We start from the raw sequence: 19,207 nt of genomic DNA on the forward strand, positions 1-19,207 counted from the left end.
TGGAGTCATTTTCCTGCCCGAAATTGGTCAAAATAGAAGCTTCTTAGTAGGAGGAAAAGTCTGTAAAAATGGAAATTTTTGTGACTGTCAGGCTTTAAAAAGTGGTTATTCAACATGAGGCACAATCCAAAAGACATTTTGAATGATTTTTTCTACAGTCCAAAAAATCAATTGTCTGATGAAAAACGATGTTCCCAGACCTGTCGAGTTTTCTCCAGATAGTCAGAAATGGTCATTTTTTAATGTTTAATGTTTTGACTGTAAATGTCCATTAGACATGAATTATCACTTTTGGAACTAAAATAAGTGTGTTTGGAGTCATTTTCCTTCCGGAAATTGGTCAAAATAGAAGCTTCTGAGTGAGAGGACAAGTTTATAAAAATGGCAATTTTTGTCACTGTGAGGCTTTAAAAAGTGGTTATTCAACATGAGGCACAATCCAATTGAAATTTTGAATCAGTTTTTTCTACAGTCCAAAAAATCAATTTTCTGATGAAGAAACGATGACCCCAGACCTGTCGAACTTTCTCCAGATGATCAGAAATGGTCATTTTTTAATGTTTAATCTCTTGACTGTAATTGACCAGTGCATGTGAATTATCACTTTTGGAACTAAAATAAGTGTGTTTGGAGTCATTTTCTTGCCTGAAATTGGTCAAAAGAGAAGCTTCTGAGTAGGAAGAAAAGTCTGCAAAAATGGCACTTTTGGTCACTATGGGGCATATGTATCAAACTCCCCTTTAGCGAATCTCAAATTGCGAGAATTTGCGATTCGCAAAATCAGATTCGCTAAACGGGATGTATAAAATAAATCGCTAATCATTTGCGATTCCTTAAAAATCGCAAATAATTCGCAGAATCCCGTATTGCGATTTCTTAATAGCGAAATTCGCTAAATAAGAAATCGCAAAAACGGGAATCTGCAAGCCTGGTGCAGGCTGATGACATCACAAACAGGAAACTGTAGTGATTGCCTGCACCTGCTCACCTGAGCCACACCCAGAGGCTGCTTGTGGAGTGTGAGGAGGCTTTCCTGGAGACAGCAACCAGCAATGGATCCCAAACAAAACCAGCAGGGCAAAGATGCAGAAAAAAGAAAGAGAAAACACAAGTTTTCAGAAAAGGAGCAGGAGGTCCTCATTGAGGAGATGGTCTGCAGCCATGAGCTCCTCTTTGGGAAGAAGGCACTCAAAGTCCCAGAGGCCAGGAAGAGGAAAATCTGGCTGGAAATACAGAGCAAGGTGAATGCTGTTGGAGTCACCACACGCACCATCGAGGAGCTGCGCAAGCGGTGGTATGATATGCGCCAGAGGTCCAAGGAGAGGGTGGCAGCCAGACTCAAGGATGCCAGTCAGACTGGAGGAGGACCATCCACTGCAGAGCAGCCAACCCCCCATGAGGAGCTTGTGGAGTCAACCCTCCTGCCTGAGAGCGTTGGTGGTGTGGCTGCAATCGACAGCTCCGACCCCTCATCCAGCAGACAAGGTAAGATGCATGCCAAATCACCCTGCACTCCTCCCCATCCCTTGCACACTCCCCCAAATGCGCATAGTTAACTCCCAACATGCCAATCCAGCCCAGGTCTTACAGCACACCCAGCAATGCATCATGGTACTCGTAGTACTGTGTCTGACTGTGTGTCCATGACACCATCACAAGTAAATGCAACATATGTGTTTTGGGGATCATTGAATAGAAATGTGTCAGAGATTAGCCGTCAAAGATTTGTAACTTTATTGAGTGCCACATGCAGACAGTAACACAAACTCATATAGTCCCCTTTACATCCACAGCACACGCCATGCCACAAGAAGACAGCGCTGAGGGAGAGGAGCCTGCAGACCCTGCGGACTCCAGCGATGAGACAGAGCAGCAGCCAATTCAGCGCAGGAAGCGCGCACATGTGCCCCCACTGCCTCCATTTGAGGATGAAGTCCCAGCAACAGGCGATGACACCGACAGGAGAGAGGGGAGTCAGGGTGTGACAGACATGCCCCGTCATGACGCACCAACACCAAGGCAAAGGGAACAGGCCATTTCCAGGTCAAGGCCCAGGAGCAGCACTGCAACAGAAGGAGAAGGCACCGTGTTCTCCGGCTTGGAACAGTGCATGTTGCAGGAACAGCGCCTGCAAAGCAAGGCAATGCGGTCAATGAGTCGCCAGCTAGGCCGCCTACATCAGGACAATCGCAGCATGGTAGCGGCAATACGAGAGCTCTGTGCCACTTTGAGGGACACCCAAGCTGCCAATGACAGGGCTGGACGACGTGCCAATGCACGGCTACACAATTACACCAAGGCAGTCAACCGCCTCTGCACCACCACCAGCGCACTCACACGCAGAAGCGTAACCATGCAGGTGGACATGGCACATTGCTGCCAGGACATAGCGCGAGGGCTGGCGCAGGTGACCACTGCTGTGGAACAGCTGCAGACAGCCAATGCAGGTGGCAGCGCACTAACGGCCTCTGCTGAGAGTGAGGACACATCGAGTCGCAGCAGCATCACTCCAACCTTGCCAGGTGAAAGACGCCGCAGTGGCAGACAGGTAGCAGGCCAAGGGCGCACCATGGGGGTCAACCACCCTGGACGGCACCGACGGAGGTGATCATCTGCGGGGACACTGACTGCAACACGGGTGCATTAACCCGCAAAAGGCTGTTTGCCCTATTTCTTGTGCCTTCTCTGCACTGTGTGTACAACATGTGCTGGGGACAATTACAATTTCTTTCATGTTAAGTGTGATTAAACACTTGACACATCATCAGGCTTTGTAGTCTCATTTCCTCAACACTCACCTAAAAGTAGTTTTGTGTGATCTCAGTCCGTCTCTGGCGTCCAGCAGCTGCCCCAACTCCTGGTGCTGGTCTGGCAGGGGGAGCAGGGCGCTCGTCATCCGATGTGTCTGTATCGCTCACATCAATTGTGGTGCCTTTCCTCATTGCCATGTTGTGTAGCATTGCACAGCTTGCCACGATTTTACAGCAGGTCTCAGGGCTGTATTGCAGTGCGCCTCCACTCTTATGCAGGCACCGGAAGCGGCTCTTCAGGATTCCGAAGGTTCGCTCAATGACACAGCGTGTAGATCTGTGTGCCCTGTTGTAGCTCCTCTCACTTGCATTTGCAGGATCCAGGTATGGGGTCAGGATGAAGTCGCGCACTGCATAGGCACTGTCACCTGCATGGGAAAAACACAATAGGTGAGTCAATGTCCCCCCCCTCAAGTGATGTAGTGGATGTATTGATGTGTGCAATGTATTTACCGAGCAGGTACCCCTCCCCAAACTCTCCAGCACTCAGACGTCTGTGTATTCCACTGTGTCGGAAGATGAAGGAGTCATGTGTACTGCCGGGGTATTTGGCTACGATGTCGGTGATGTGATACTTAGCGTTGCACACAATCTGTGTGTTGAGGGAATGGTAGCATTTCCGATTCCTGTAGACATATTCAGTTTCTGCTGGGGGTGTGATGGCCACATGGGTCCCGTCAATGCAGCCGATGACGTGGGGGAAACGTGCAATCTGGTAGAAGTCCAGTATCGTTTGTTGTAATGCCTGTTGGGTGGTGGGGAAGTAAATGTGATGTGGGAGCCTCAGTAGCATTGCATCTAGGAAGGCATGGAAGAAGCGCGAAAGTGCACTCTGTGACACACCACCAACCTCCGCTATGACCCGTTGAAAACTCCCTGACGCGAGGAGGTGCAGGGAGCACAGGACCTGCACATGTGTGGGAATTGTTTGTGTCCTGCGAGTAGGGTGCTCCAAGTGGGGTTTCAGCTCCTCAATCAGGTCCATTATGGTCTGTGGGTGCAGTCTGTACTTGTCATAGATCTCCTCTTCAGTGTTCTGTAACAGGGTGATGCGCAGCCTGAAGATACGTTCCTGTCTCATTCTCCTGTGTGCAAGGGCCCGAATACGCAGCCTCCTGGCTATCACGTACATTGCAGCCATTGTGGGTGTGTTTGTTGCATTGTGGGCTGGTTTTTGTACCTTGCACCAGTTTACCACCTGCAAGCAATTGGTGTTAATAGCGATTTCTTAATTAGCGAATTTCGTAAAATCGCAATTTGCGATTTTTTCATACATGTGTTTGCGATTTCTTAGCTAGCGATTTCTTGTTAGCGATATTCGCAACGCTAAGGAATCGCAAAATAGGTATTCGCTAGGAAATTCGCAGTTTTCTTGTTTCGCAGCCTAAGAAATCGCTAATTTAGCGATTTCTTATTTTTCAGTTTGGAAATGTGTCCTACATATGAAATAGCGAAAAATCAGTCGCAAACGCTGTTTTTTGCGATTCGCAGCGTTTGCGACTAATTTTTGCTTTCATACATATGCCCCTATGAGGCTTCCAAAAGTGGTTATTCAACATAGGGCACAATCCAATTGACATTTTGAATAATTTTTTCTACGGTGCAAAAATCTATTTTTTTATGAAAATCTATGACCCCAGACCTGTCGAACTTTCTCCAGATGGTCAGAAATGGTCATTTTTTAATATTTAATCTTTTGACTGTAAATCACGATTGCATGTGAATGATCACTTTAAGAACTAAAATAAGTGTGTTTAGAGTCATTTTCCTGCCCAAAATTGGTCAAAATAGAAGCTTCTGAGTAGGAGGAAAAGTCTGTAAAAATGGCAATTTTGGTCACTGTCAGGCTTTAAAAAGTGGTTATTCAACATGAGGCACAATCCAATTGAAATTTTAAATCATTTTTGCTACAGTCCAAAAAATCAATTTTCTGATGAAAATCGATGACCCCAGACCTGTCGAACTTTCTCCAGATGGTCAGAAATGGTCATTTTTTAATGTTTAATGTTTTGACTGTAAATGTCCATTACACGTGAACTATCACTTTTGGAACTAAAATAAGTATTTGGAGTAATTTTCCTTCACGAAATTGTTCAAAATACAAGCTTCTGAGTGAGAGGACAAGTTTATAAAAATGGCAATTTTTGTCACTGTGAGGCTTTAAAAAGTGGTTATTCAACATGAGGCACAATTCAATTGACATTTTGAATAATTTTTTCTACACTCCAAAAAAATCAATTTTCTGATGAAAAATGATGACCTCAGACCTGTCGAATTTTCTCTGGATGGTCAGAAATGGTCATTTTTAATGTTTAATGTTTTGACTGTAAATGTCCATTGCATGTGAATTATAACTTTTGGAACTAAAATAAGTGTGTTTGGAGTCATTTTCCTGCCCGAAATTGGTCAAAATAGAACCTTCTTAGTAGGAGGAAAAGTCTGTAAAAATGGAAATTTTTGTCACTGTCAGGCTGTAATAAGTGGTTATTCAACATGAGGCACAATCCAAAAGACATTTTGAATAATTTTTTCTACAGTCCAAAAAATCAATTGTCTGATGAAAAACGATGATCCCAGACCTGTCGAATTTTCTCCAGATGGTCAGAAATTGTAATTTTTTAATGTTTAATGTTTTGACTGTAAATGTCCATTGCACGTGAATTATAACTTTTGGAACTAAAAAAAGTGTGTTTGGAGTCATTTTCCTGCCCGAAATTGGTCAAAATAGAAGCTTCTTAGTAGGAGGAAAAGTCTGTAAAAATGGAAATTTTTGTCACTGTCAGGCTTTAAAAAGTGGTTATTCAACATGAGGCACAATCCAAAAGACATTTTGAATGATTTTTTCTACAGTCCCAAAAAATCAATTTTCTGATGAAAAATGATGACCCCAGACCTGTCGAGTTTTCTCCAGATAGTCAGAAATGGTCATTTTTTAATGTTTAATGTTTTGACTGTAAATGTCCATTACACGTAAATTATCACTTTTGGAACTAAAATAAGTGTGTTTGGAGTCATTTTCCTTCCCGAAATTGGTCAAAATAGAAGCTTCTGAGTGAGAGGACAAGTTTATGAAAATGGCAATTTTTGTCACTGTGAGGCTTTAAAAAGTGGTTATTCAACATGAGGCACAATCCAATTGAAATTTTGAATCAGTTTTTTCTACAGTCCAAAAAATCAATTTTCTGATGAAGAAACGATGACCCCAGACCTGTCGAACTTTCTGCAGATGATCAGAAATGGTCATTTTTTAATGTTTAAACTCATGACTGTAATTGACCAGTGCATGTGAATTATCACTTTTGGAACTAAAATAAGTGTGTTTGGAGTCATTTTCTTGCCTGAAATTGGTCGAAATAGAAGCTTCTGAGTAGGAAGAAAAGTCTGTAAAAATGTCACTTTTGGTCACTGTGAGGTTTCCAAAAGTGGTTATTCAACATAGGGCACAATCCAATTGACATTTTGAATAATTTTTTCTACGGTGCAAAAATCTATTTTTTTATGAAAATCTATGACCCCAGACCTGTCGAACTTTCTCCAGATGGTCAGAAATGGTCATTTTTTAATATTTAATCTTTTGACTGTAAATCACGATTGCATGTGAATGATCACTTTAAAAACTAAAATAAGTGTGTTTAGAGTCATTTTCCTGCCCGAAATTGGTCAAAATAGAAGCTTCGGAGTAGGAGGAAAAGTCTGTAAAAATGGCAATTTTGGTCACTGTCAGGCTTTAAAAAGTGGTTATTCAACATGAGGCACAATCCAATTGAAATTTTAAATCATTTTTGCTACAGTCCAAAAAATCAATTTTCTGATGAAAATCGATGACCCCAGACCTGTCGAACTTTCTCCAGATGGTCAGAAATGGTCATTTTTTAATGTTTAATGTTTTGACTGTAAATGTCCATTACACGTGAACTATCACTTTTGGAACTAAAATAAGTATTTGGAGTAATTTTCCTTCACGAAATTGTTCAACATACAAGCTTCTGAGTGAGAGGACAAGTTTATAAAAATGGCAATTTTTGTCACTGTGAGGCTTCAAAAAGTGGATATTCAACATGAGGCACAATTCAATTGACATTTTGAATAATTTTTTCTACACTCCAAAAAAATCAATTTTCTGATGAAAAATGATGACCTCAGACCGGTCGAATTTTCTCTGGATGGTCAGAAATGGTCATTTTTAATGTTTAATGTTTTGACTGTAAATGTCCATTGCATGTGAATTATAACTTTTGGAACTAAAATAAGTGTGTTTGGAGTCATTTTCCCGCCCGAAATTGGTCAAAATAGAACCTTCTTAGTAGGAGGAAAAGTCTGTAAAAATGGAAATTTTTGTCACTGTCAGGCTTTAATAAGTGGTTATTCAACATGAGACACAATCCAAAAGACATTTTGAATAATTTTTTCTACAGTCCAAAAAATCAATTGTCTGATGAAAAACGATGATCCCAGACCTGTCGAATTTTCTCCAGATGGTCAGAAATGGTAATTTTTTAATGTTTAATGTTTTGACTGTAAATGTCCATTGCACGTGAATTATAACTTTTGGAACTAAAAAAAGTGTGTTTGGAGTCATTTTCCTGCCCGAAATTGGTCAAAATAGAAGCTTCTTAGTAGGACGAAAAGTCTGTAAAAATGGAAATTTTTGTCACTGTCAGGCTTTAAAAAGTGGTTATTCAACATGAGGCACAATCCAAAAGACATTTTGAATGATTTTTTCTACAGTCCAAAAAAATCAATTTTCTGATGAAAAATGATGACCCCAGACCTGTCGAATTTTCTCCGGATGGTCAGAAATGGTCATTTTTTAATGTTTAATGTTTTGACTGTAAATGTCCATTACACGTGAATTATCACTTTTGGAACTAAAATAAGTTTGTTTGGAGTCATTTTCTTGCCTGAAATCGGTCAAAATAGAAGCTTCTGAGTAGGAAGAAAAGTCTGTAAAAATGGCACTTTTGGTCACTGTGAGGCTTTAAAAAGTGGTTATTCAACATGAGGCACAATCCAATTGAAATTTTGAATCATTTTTGCTACAGTCCAAAAAATCAATTTTCTGACGAAAATCGATGACCCCAGACCTGTCGAACTTTCTCCAGATGGTCAGAAATGGTCATTTTTTAATGTTTAAACTCATGACTGTAATTGACCAGTGCATGTGAATTATCACTTTTGGAACTAAAATAAGTGTGTTTGGAGTCATTTTCTTGCCTGAAATTGGTCGAAATAGAAGCTTCTGAGTAGGAAGAAAAGTCTGTAAAAATGTCACTTTTGGTCACTGTGAGGTTTCCAAAAGTGGTTATTCAACATAGGGCACAATCCAATTGACATTTTGAATAATTTTTTCTACGGTGCAAAAATCTATTTTTTTATGAAAATCTATGACCCCAGACCTGTCGAACTTTCTCCAGATGGTCAGAAATGGTCATTTTTTAATATTTAATCTTTTGACTGTAAATCACGATTGCATGTGAATGATCACTTTAAAAACTAAAATAAGTGTGTTTAGAGTCATTTTCCTGCCCGAAATTGGTCAAAATAGAAGCTTCGGAGTAGGAGGAAAAGTCTGTAAAAATGGCAATTTTGGTCACTGTCAGGCTTTAAAAAGTGGTTATTCAACATGAGGCACAATCCAATTGAAATTTTAAATCATTTTTGCTACAGTCCAAAAAATCAATTTTCTGATGAAAATCGATGACCCCAGACCTGTCGAACTTTCTCCAGATGGTCAGAAATGGTCATTTTTTAATGTTTAATGTTTTGACTGTAAATGTCCATTACACGTGAACTATCACTTTTGGAACTAAAATAAGTATTTGGAGTAATTTTCCTTCACGAAATTGTTCAACATACAAGCTTCTGAGTGAGAGGACAAGTTTATAAAAATGGCAATTTTTGTCACTGTGAGGCTTCAAAAAGTGGATATTCAACATGAGGCACAATTCAATTGACATTTTGAATAATTTTTTCTACACTCCAAAAAAATCAATTTTCTGATGAAAAATGATGACCTCAGACCGGTCGAATTTTCTCTGGATGGTCAGAAATGGTCATTTTTAATGTTTAATGTTTTGACTGTAAATGTCCATTGCATGTGAATTATAACTTTTGGAACTAAAATAAGTGTGTTTGGAGTCATTTTCCCGCCCGAAATTGGTCAAAATAGAACCTTCTTAGTAGGAGGAAAAGTCTGTAAAAATGGAAATTTTTGTCACTGTCAGGCTTTAATAAGTGGTTATTCAACATGAGGCACAATCCAAAAGACATTTTGAATAATTTTTTCTACAGTCCAAAAAATCAATTGTCTGATGAAAAACGATGATCCCAGACCTGTCGAATTTTCTCCAGATGGTCAGAAATGGTAATTTTTTAATGTTTAATGTTTTGACTGTAAATGTCCATTGCACGTGAATTATAACTTTTGGAACTAAAAAAAGTGTGTTTGGAGTCATTTTCCTGCCCGAAATTGGTCAAAATAGAAGCTTCTTAGTAGGACGAAAAGTCTGTAAAAATGGAAATTTTTGTCACTGTCAGGCTTTAAAAAGTGGTTATTCAACATGAGGCACAATCCAAAAGACATTTTGAATGATTTTTTCTACAGTCCAAAAAAATCAATTTTCTGATGAAAAATGATGACCCCAGACCTGTCGAATTTTCTCCGGATGGTCAGAAATGGTCATTTTTTAATGTTTAATGTTTTGACTGTAAATGTCCATTACACGTGAATTATCACTTTTGGAACTAAAATAAGTTTGTTTGGAGTCATTTTCTTGCCTGAAATCGGTCAAAATAGAAGCTTCTGAGTAGGAAGAAAAGTCTGTAAAAATGGCACTTTTGGTCACTGTGAGGCTTTAAAAAGTGGTTATTCAACATGAGGCACAATCCAATTGAAATTTTGAATCATTTTTGCTACAGTCCAAAAAATCAATTTTCTGACGAAAATCGATGACCCCAGACCTGTCGAACTTTCTCCAGATGGTCAGAAATGGTCATTTTTTAATGTTTAAACTCATGACTGTAATTGACCAGTGCATGTGAATTATCACTTTTGGAACTAAAATAAGTGTGTTTGGAGTCATTTTCCTGCCCGAAATTGGTCAAAATAGAAGCTTCTGAGTAGGAAGAAAAGTCTGTAAAAATGGCACTTTTGGTCACTGTGAGGCTTTAAAAAGAGGTTATTCAACATGAGGCACAATCCAATTGACATTTTGAATTATTTTTTCTGCAGTTGAAAACATCAGTTTTCTGATGAAAAACGATGAAATTGTCATTTTTTAATGTTTAATCTTTTGACTGTAAATGTCCATTGCACGTGAATTATCACTTTTGGAACTAAAATAAGAGAGTTTGGAGTCATTTTCCTGCCCGAAATTGGTCAAAATAAAAGCTTCTTAGTAGGAGGAAAAATCTGTAAAAATTGAAATTTTTGTCACTGTCACTGTGAGGCTTTAAAAAGTGGTTATTCAACATGAGGCATAATCCAATTGACATTTTGAATAATTTTTTCTACACTCCAAAAAAATCAATTTTCTGATGAAAAATGATGACCCCAGACCTGTCGAATTTTCTCCGGATGGTCAGAAATGGTCATTTTTTAATGTTTAATGTTTTTACTGTAAATGTCCATTGCACGTGAATTATAACTTTTGGAACTAAAAAAAAGTGTGTTTGGATTCTTTTTCCTGCCTGAAATTGGTCAAAATAGAAGCTTCTTAGTAGGAGGAAACGTCTGTAAAAATAGAAATTTTTGTCACTGTCAGGCTTTAAAAAGTGGTTATTCAACATGAGGCACAATCCAAAAGACATTTTGAATGATTTTTTCTACAGTCCAAAAAATCAATTGTCTGATGAAAAACGATGTTCCCAGACCTGTCGAGTTTTCTCCAGATAGTCAGAAATGGTCAGTTTTTTAATGTTTAATGTTTTGACTGTAAATGTCCATTAGACATGAATTATCACTTTTGGAACTAAAATAAGTGTGTTTGGAGTAATTTTCCTTCCCGAAATTGGTCAAAATAGAAGCTTCTGAGTGATTGGACAAGTTTATAAAAATGGCAATTTTTGTCACTGTGAGGCTTTAAAAAGTGGTTATTCAACATGAGGCACAATCCAATTGAAATTTTGAATCAGTTTTTTCTACAGTCCAAAAAATCAATTTTCTGATGAAGAAACGATGACCCCAGACCTGTCGAACTTTCTCCAGATGATCAGAAATGGTCATTTTTTAATGTTTAATCTCTTGACTGTAATTGACCAGTGCATGTGAATTATCACTTTTGGAACTAAAATAAGTGTGTTTGGAGTCATTTTCTTGCCTGAAATTGGTCAAAATAGAAGCTTCTGAGTAGGAAGAAAAGTCTGTAAAAATGGCACTTTTGGTCACTATGAGGCTTCCAAAAGTGGTTATTCAACATAGGGCACAATCCAATTGACATTTTGAATAATTTTTTCTACGGTGCAAAAATCTATTTTTTTATGAAAATCTATGACCCCAGACCTGTCGAACTTTCTCCAGATGGTCAGAAATGGTCATTTTTTAATATTTAATCTTTTGACTGTAAATCACGATTGCATGTGAATGATCACTTTAAGAACTAAAATAAGTGTGCTTAGAGTCATTTTCCTGCCCGAAATTGGTCAAAATAGAAGCTTCTGAGTAGGAGGAAAAGTCTGTAAAAATGGCAATTTTGGTCACTGTCAGGCTTTAAAAAGTGGTTATTCAACATGAGGCACAATCCAATTGAAATTTAAAATCATTTTTGCTACAGTCCAAAAAATCAATTTTCTGGCGAAAATCGATGACCCCAGACCTGTCGAACTTTCTCCAGATGGTCAGAAATGGTCATTTTTTAATGTTTAATGTTTTGACTGTAAATGTCCATTACACGTGAACTATCACTTTTGGAACTAAAATAAGTATTTGGAGTAATTTTCCTTCACGAAATTGTTCAAAATACAAGCTTCTGAGTGAGAGGACAAGTTTATAAAAATGTCAATTTTTGTCACTGTGAGGCTTTAAAAAGTGGTTATTCAACATGAGGCACAATTCAATTGACATTTTGAATATTTTTTCTACACTCCAAAAAAATCAATTTTCTGATGAAAAATGATGACCTCAGACCTGTCGAATTTTCTCTGGATGGTCAGAAATGGTCATTTTTAATGTTTAATGTTTTGACTGTAAATGTCCATTGCATGTGAATTATAACTTTTGGAACTAAAATAAGTGTGTTTGGAGTCATTTTCCTGCCCGAAATTGGTCAAAATAGAAGCTTCTGAGTAGGAGGAAAAGTCTGTAAAAATGGAAATTTTTGTCACTGTCAGGCTTTAAAAAGTGGTTATTCAACATGAGGCACAATCCAAAAGACATTTTGAATGATTTTTTCTACAGTCCAAAAAAATCAATTTTCTGATGAAAAATGATGACCCCAGACCTGTCGAATTTTCTCCGGATGGTCAGAAATGGTCATTTTTTAATGTTGAATGTTTTGACTGTAAATGTCCATTACACGTGAATTATCACTTTTGGAACTAAAATAAGTGTGTTTGGAGTCATTTTCTTGCCTGAAATCGGTCAAAATAGAAGCTTCTGAGTAGGAAGAAAAGTCTGTAAAAATGGCACTTTTGGTCACTGTGAGGCTTTAAAAAGTGGTTATTCAACCTGAGGCACAATCCAATTGAAATTTTGAATCATTTTTGCTACAGTCCAAAAAATCAATTTTCTGACGAAAATCGATGACCCCAGACCTGTCGAACTTTCTCCAGATGGTCAGAAATGGTCATTTTTTAATGTTTAAACTCATGACTGTAATTGACCAGTGCATGTGAATTATCACTTTTGGAACTAAAATAAGTGTGTTTGGAGTCATTTTCCTGCCCGAAATTGGTCAAAATAGAAGCTTCTGAGTAGAAGGAAAAGTCTGTAAAAATGGCACTTTTGGTCACTGTGAGGCTTTAAAAAGAGGTTATTCAACATGAGGCACAATCCAATTGACATTTTGAATTATTTTTTCTGCAGTTGAAAACATCAGTTTTCTGATGAAAAACGATGAAATTGTCATTTTTTAATGTTTAATCTCTTGACTGTAATTGACCAGTGCATGTGAATTATCACTTTTGGAACTAAAATAGGTGTGTTTAGAGTCATTTTCTTGCCTGAAATTGGTCAAAATAGAAGCTTCTGAGTAGGAAGAAAAGTCTGTAAAAATGGCACTTTTGGTCACTGTGAGGCTTCCAAAAGTGGTTATTCAACATAGGGCACAATCCAATCGACATTTTGAATAATTTTTTCTACGGTGCAAAAATCTATTTTTTTATGAAAAACTATGACCCCAGACCTATCGAACTTTCTCCAGATGGTCAGAAATGGTCATTTTTTAATATTTAATCTTTTGAGTGTAAATCACGATTGCATGTGAATGATCACTTTAAGAACTAAAATAATTGTGTTTAGAGTCATTTTCCTGCCCGAAATTGGTCAAAATAGAGCTTCTGAGTAGGAGGAAAAGTCTGTAAAAATGGCAATTTTGGTCACTGTCAGGCTTTAAAAAGTCGTTATTCAACACGAGGCACAATCCAAAAGACATTTTAAATAATTTTTTTTACAGTCCACAAAATCAATTTTCTTATGAAAAACGATGACCCCAGACCTGTCGAATTTTCGCCGGATGGTCAGAAATGGTCATTTTTTAATGTTTAATGTTTTGACTGTAAATGTCCATTACACGTGAATTATCACTTTTGGAACTAAAATAAGTGTTTGGAGTAATTTTCCTTCACGAAATTGTTCAAAATAGAAGCTTCTGAGTGAGAGGACAAGTTTATAAAAATGGCAATTTTTGTCACTGTGAGGCTTTAAAAAGTGGTTATTCAACATGAGGCACAATCCAATTGACACTTTGAATAATTTTTTCTACACTCCAAAAAAATCAATTTTCTGATGAAAAATGATGACCCCAGACCTGTAGAATTTTCTCAGGATGGTCAGAAATGATAATTTTTTAATGTTTAATGTTCTGACTGTAAATGTCCATTACACGTGAATTATCACTTTTGGAACTAAAATAAGTGTGTTTGGAGTCATTTTCCTGCCCGAAATTGGTCAAAATAGAAGCTTCTTAGTAGGAGGAAAAGTCTGTAAAAATGGAAATTTTTGTCACTGTCAGGCTTTAAAAAGTGGTTATTCAACATGAGGCAGAATCCAAAAGACATTTTGAATGATTTTTTCTACAGTCCAAAAAATCAATTGTCTGATGAAAAACAATGTTCCCAGACCTGTCGAGTTTTCTCCAGATAGTCAGAAATGGTCATTTTTTAATGTTTAATGTTCTGACTGTAAATGTCCATTAGACGTGAATTATCACTTTTGGAACTAAAATAAGTGTGTTTGGAGTCATTTTCCTGTGAGGCTTTAAAAAGTGGTTATTCAACATGAGGCACAATCCAATTGAAATTTTGAATCAGTTTTTTCTACAGTCCAAAAAATCAATTTTCTGATGAAGAAACGATGACCCCAGACCTGTCGAACTTTCTCCAGATGATCAGAAATGGTCATTTTTTATTGTTTAATCTCTTGACTGTAATTGACCAGTGCATGAGAATTATCACTTTTGGAACTAAAATAAGTGGGTTTGGAGTCATTTTCTTGCCTGAAATTGGTCAAAATAGAAGCTTCTGAGTAGGAAGAAAAGTCTGTAAAAATGGCACTTTTGGTCACTGTGAGGCTTCCAAAAGTGGTTATTCAACATAGGGCACAATCCAATTGACATTTTGAATACGTTTTTTCTACGGTGCAAAAATCTATTTTTTTATGAAAAACTATGACCCCAGACCTGTCGAACTTTCTCCAGATGGTCAGAAATGGTAATTTTTTAATATTTAATCTTTTGACTGTAAATCACGATTGCATGTGAATGATCACTTTAAGAACTAAAATAGGTGTGTTTAGAGTAATTTTCCTGCCCGAAATTGGTCAAAATAGAAGCTTCTGAGTAGGAGGAAAAGTCTGTAAAAATGGCAATTTTGGTCACTGTGAGGCTTTAAAAAGTGGTTATTCAACATGAGGCACAATCCAATTGAAATTTTGAATCATTTTTGCTACAGTCCAAAAACTCAATTTTCTGACGAAAATCGATGACCCCAGACATGTCGAACTTTCTCCAGATGGTCAGAAATGGTCATTTTTTAATGTTTAAACTCATGACTGTAATTGACCAGTGCACGTGAATTATCACTTTTGGAACTAAAATAAGTGTGTTTGGAGTCATTTTCTTGCCTAAAATTGGTCGAAATAGAAGCTTCTGCGTAGGAAGAAAAGTCTGTAAAAATGGCACTTTTGGTCACTGTGAGGCTTCGAAAAGTGGTTATTCAACATAGGGCACAATCCAATTGACATTTTGAATATTTTTTCTACTGTGAAAAAACTATTTTTTTATGAAAAACTATGAACCCAGACCTGTCGAACTTTCTCCAGATGGTCAGAAATGGTAATTTTTTAATATTTAATCTTTTGACTGTAAATCACGATTGCATGTGAATGATCACTTTAAGAACTAAAATAAGTGTGTTTAGAGTCATTTTCCCTACCCGAAATTGGTCAAAATAGAAGCTTCTGAGTAGGAGGAAAAGTCTGTAAAAATGGCAATTTTGGTCACTGTGAGGCTTTAAAAAGTGGTTATTCAACATGAGGCACAATCCAATTGAAATTTTGAATCATTTTTGCTACAGTCCAAAAAATCAATTTTCTGACGAAAATCGATGACCCCAGACCTGTCGAACTTTCTCCAGATGGTCAGAAATGGTAATTTTTTAATGTTTAAACTCATGACTGTAATTGACCAGTGCATGTGAATTATCACTTTTGGAACTAAAATAAGTGTGTTTGGAGTCATTTTCCTGCCCGAAATTGGTCAAAATAGAAGCTTCTGAGTAGGAAGAAAAGTCTGTAAAAATGGCACTTTTGGTCACTGTGAGGCTTTAAAAAGAGGTTATTCAACATGAGGCACAATCCAATTGACATTTTGAATTATTTATTCTGCAGTTGAAAACATCAGTTTTCTAATGAAAAACGATGAAATCGTCATTTTTTAATGTTTAATCTCTTGACTGTAATTGACCAGTGCATGTGAATTATCACTTTTGGAACTAAAATAAGTGTATTTGGAGTCATTTTCTTGCCTGAAATTGGTCAAAATAGAAGCTTCTGAGTAGGAAGAAAAGTCTGTAAAAATGGCACTTTTGGTCACTGTGAGGCTTCCAAAAGTGGTTATTCAACATAGGGCACAATCCAATCGACATTTTGAATAATTTTTTCTACGGTGCAAAAATCTATTTTTTTATGAAAAACTATGACCCCAGACCTATCGAACTTTCTCCAGATGGTCAGAAATGGTCATTTTTTAATATTTAATCTTTTGACTGTAAATCACGATTGCATGTGAATGATCACTTTAAGAACTAAAATAAGTGTGTTTAGAGTCATTTTCCTGCCCGAAATTGGTCAAAATAGAAGCTTCTGAGTAGGAGGAAAAGTCTGTAAAAATGGCAATTTTGGTCACTGTCAGGCTTTAAAAAGTGGTTATTCAACACGAGGCACAATCCAAAAGACATTTTGAATAAGTTTTTTACAGTCCACAAAATCAATTTTCTTATGAAAAACGATGACCCCAGACCTGTCGAATTTTCGCCGGATGGTCAGAAATGGTCATTTTTTAATGTTCAATGTTTTGACTGTAAATGTCCATTACACGTGAATTATCACTTTTGGAACTAAAATAAGTGTTTGGAGTAATTTTCCTTCACGAAATTGTTCAAAATAGAAGCTTCTGAGTGAGAGGACAAGTTTATAAAAATGGCAATTTTTCTCACTGTGAGGCTTTAAAAAGTGGTTATTCAACATGAGGCACAATCCAATTGACACTTTGAATAATTTTTTCTACACTCCAAAAAAATCAATTTTCTGATGAAAAATGATGACCCCAGACCTGTCGAATTTTCTTCGGATGGTCAGAAATGGTAATTTTTTAATGTTTTGACTGTAAATGTCAATTGCACGTGAATTATAACTTTTGGAACTAAAAAAAGTGTGTTTGGAGTCATTTTCCTGCCCGAAATTGGTCAAAATAGAAGCTTCTTAGTAGGAGGAAAAGTCTGTAAAAATGGAAATTTTTGTCACTGTCAGGCTTTAAAAAGTGGTTATTCAACATGAGGCACAATCCAAAAGACATTTTGAATGATTTTTTCTACAGTCCAAAAAATCAATTGTCTGATGAAAAACGATGTTCCCAGACCTGTCGAGTTTTCTCCAGATAGTCAGAAATGGTCATTTTTTAATGTTTAATGTTCTGACTGTAAATGTCCATTAGACATGAATTATCACTTTTGGAACTAAAATAAGTGTGTTTGGAGTCATTTTCCTGCCCGAAATTGGTCAAAATAAAAGCTTCTGAGTGAGAGGACAAGTTTATAAAAATGGCAATTTTTGTCACTGTGAGGCTTTAAAAAGTGGTTATTCAACATGAGGCACAATCCAATTGAAATTTTGAATCATTTTTGCTACAGTCCAAAAAATCAATTTTCTGACGAAAATTGATGACCCAAGACCTGTCGAACTTTCTCCAGATGGTCAGAAATGGTCATTTTTTAAAGTTTAAACTCATGACTGTAATTGACCAGTGCATGTGAATTATCACTTTTGGAACTAAAATAAGTGTGTTTGGAGTCATTTTCTTGCCTGAAATTGGTCAAAATAGAAGCCTCTGAGTAGGAATAAAAGTCTGTAAAAATGGCACTTTTGGTCACTGTGAGGCTTCCAAAAGTGGTTATTCAACATAGGGCACAATCCAATTGACATTTTGAATAATTTTTTCTACGGTGCAAAAATCAATTTTTTTATGAAAAACTATGACCCCAGACCTGTCGAACTTTCTCCAGATGGTCAGAAATTGTCATTTTTTTATATTTATTCTTTTACTGTAAATAACGTTTGCATGTGAATGATCACTTTTGGAACTAAAATAAGTGTGTTTAGAGTCATTTTCCTGCTCGAAATTGGTCAAAATAGAAGCTTCTGAGTAGGAGGAAAAGTTTGTAAAAATGGCAGTTTTGGTCACTGTGAGGATTTAAAAAGTGGTTATTCAACATGAGGCACAATCCAAATGACATTCTGAATACTTTTTTCTACAGTCTAAAAAATCAATTTTCTGATGAAAAACGATGACACCGGACCTGCCGAATTTTCTCCGGATGGTCAGAAATGGTAATTTTTTTAATGTTTAATGTTTTGACTGTAAATGTCCATTGCACGTGATTTATTACTTTTGGAACTAAAATAAGTGTGTTTGGAGTCATTTTCCTGCCTGAAATTGGTCAAAATAGAAGCTTCTGAGTAGGAGGAAAAATTTGTAAAAATGGCAATTTTGGTCACTGTGAGGCTTTAAAAAGTCGTTATTTAATATGAGGCACAATCCAATTGATATTTTGAATACTTTTTTCTACAGTGTAAAAAATCCATTTTCTGATGAAAAACGATGACACCGGACCTGTCGAATTTTCTCCGGATGGTCAGAAATGGTCATTTTTTTAATCTTTCATCTTTTGACTGTAACTGACTATTGCATGTGAATTATCACTTTTGGAACTATAATAAGGGTGTTTAGAGTCATCTTCCTGCCCGAAATTGGTCGAAATTGACGCTTCTGAGTAGGAGGACAAGTTTATAAAAATGGCAATTTTTGTCACTGTGAGGCTTCAAAAAGTGGTTATTCAACATGAGGCACAATCCAATTTAAATTTTGAATCATTTTTGCTACAGTCCAAAAAATCAATTTTCTGACGAAAATCAATGACCCCAGACCTGTCGAACTTTCTCCAGATGGTCAGAAATGGTCATTTTTTAATGTTTAATCTCATGACTGTAATTGACCAATGCATGTGAATTATCACTTTTGGAACTAAAATAAGTGTGTTTGGAGTCATTTTCCTGCCCGAAATTGGTCAAAATAGAAGCTTCTGAGTAGGAGGAAAAGTCTGTAAAAATTGAAATTTTTGTCACTGTCAGGCTTTAAAAAGTGGTTATTCAACATGAGGCACAATCCAATTGACATTTTGAATTATTTTTTCTGCAGTCGAAAACATCAATTTTCTGATGAAAAACGATGAAATTGTCATTTTTTAATGTTTAATCTTTTGACTGTAAATGTCGATTGCACGTGAATTATCACTTTTGGAACTAAAATAAGAGAGTTTGGAGTCATTTTCCTGCCCAAAATTGGTCAAAATAAAAGCTTCTTAGTAGGAGGAAAAATCTGTAAAAATTGAAATTTTTGTCACTGTCAGGCTTTAAAAAGTGGTTATTCAACACAAGGCACAATCCAAAAGACATTTTTAATAATTTT

The 19,207-nt window shown here is 36.8% G+C and overlaps 1 protein-coding gene across 1 annotated transcript in view; it reads left to right on the top strand.

Annotated features, from left to right (window-relative positions):
* Positions 1 to 763: 763 nt before the first annotated feature.
* Positions 764 to 19,207, top strand: part of LOC146857084 (uncharacterized) — a 47,120-nt gene continuing 28,676 nt past the window's right edge. The window contains exons 1-2 of the mRNA XM_085647019.1: positions 764 to 1,485; positions 1,794 to 2,477. Of these exons, the coding sequence (XP_085503145.1) occupies positions 1,053 to 1,485; positions 1,794 to 2,477 (1,117 nt within the window). The 5' untranslated portion in view covers positions 764 to 1,052. The remainder of the gene's footprint in view (positions 1,486 to 1,793; positions 2,478 to 19,207) is intronic.

This window comes from Triturus cristatus, chromosome 3_2 (assembly GCF_964204655.1).
Source record: "Triturus cristatus chromosome 3_2, aTriCri1.1, whole genome shotgun sequence".
In the NCBI taxonomy this organism is placed as follows: Eukaryota; Metazoa; Chordata; class Amphibia; order Caudata; family Salamandridae; genus Triturus; species Triturus cristatus.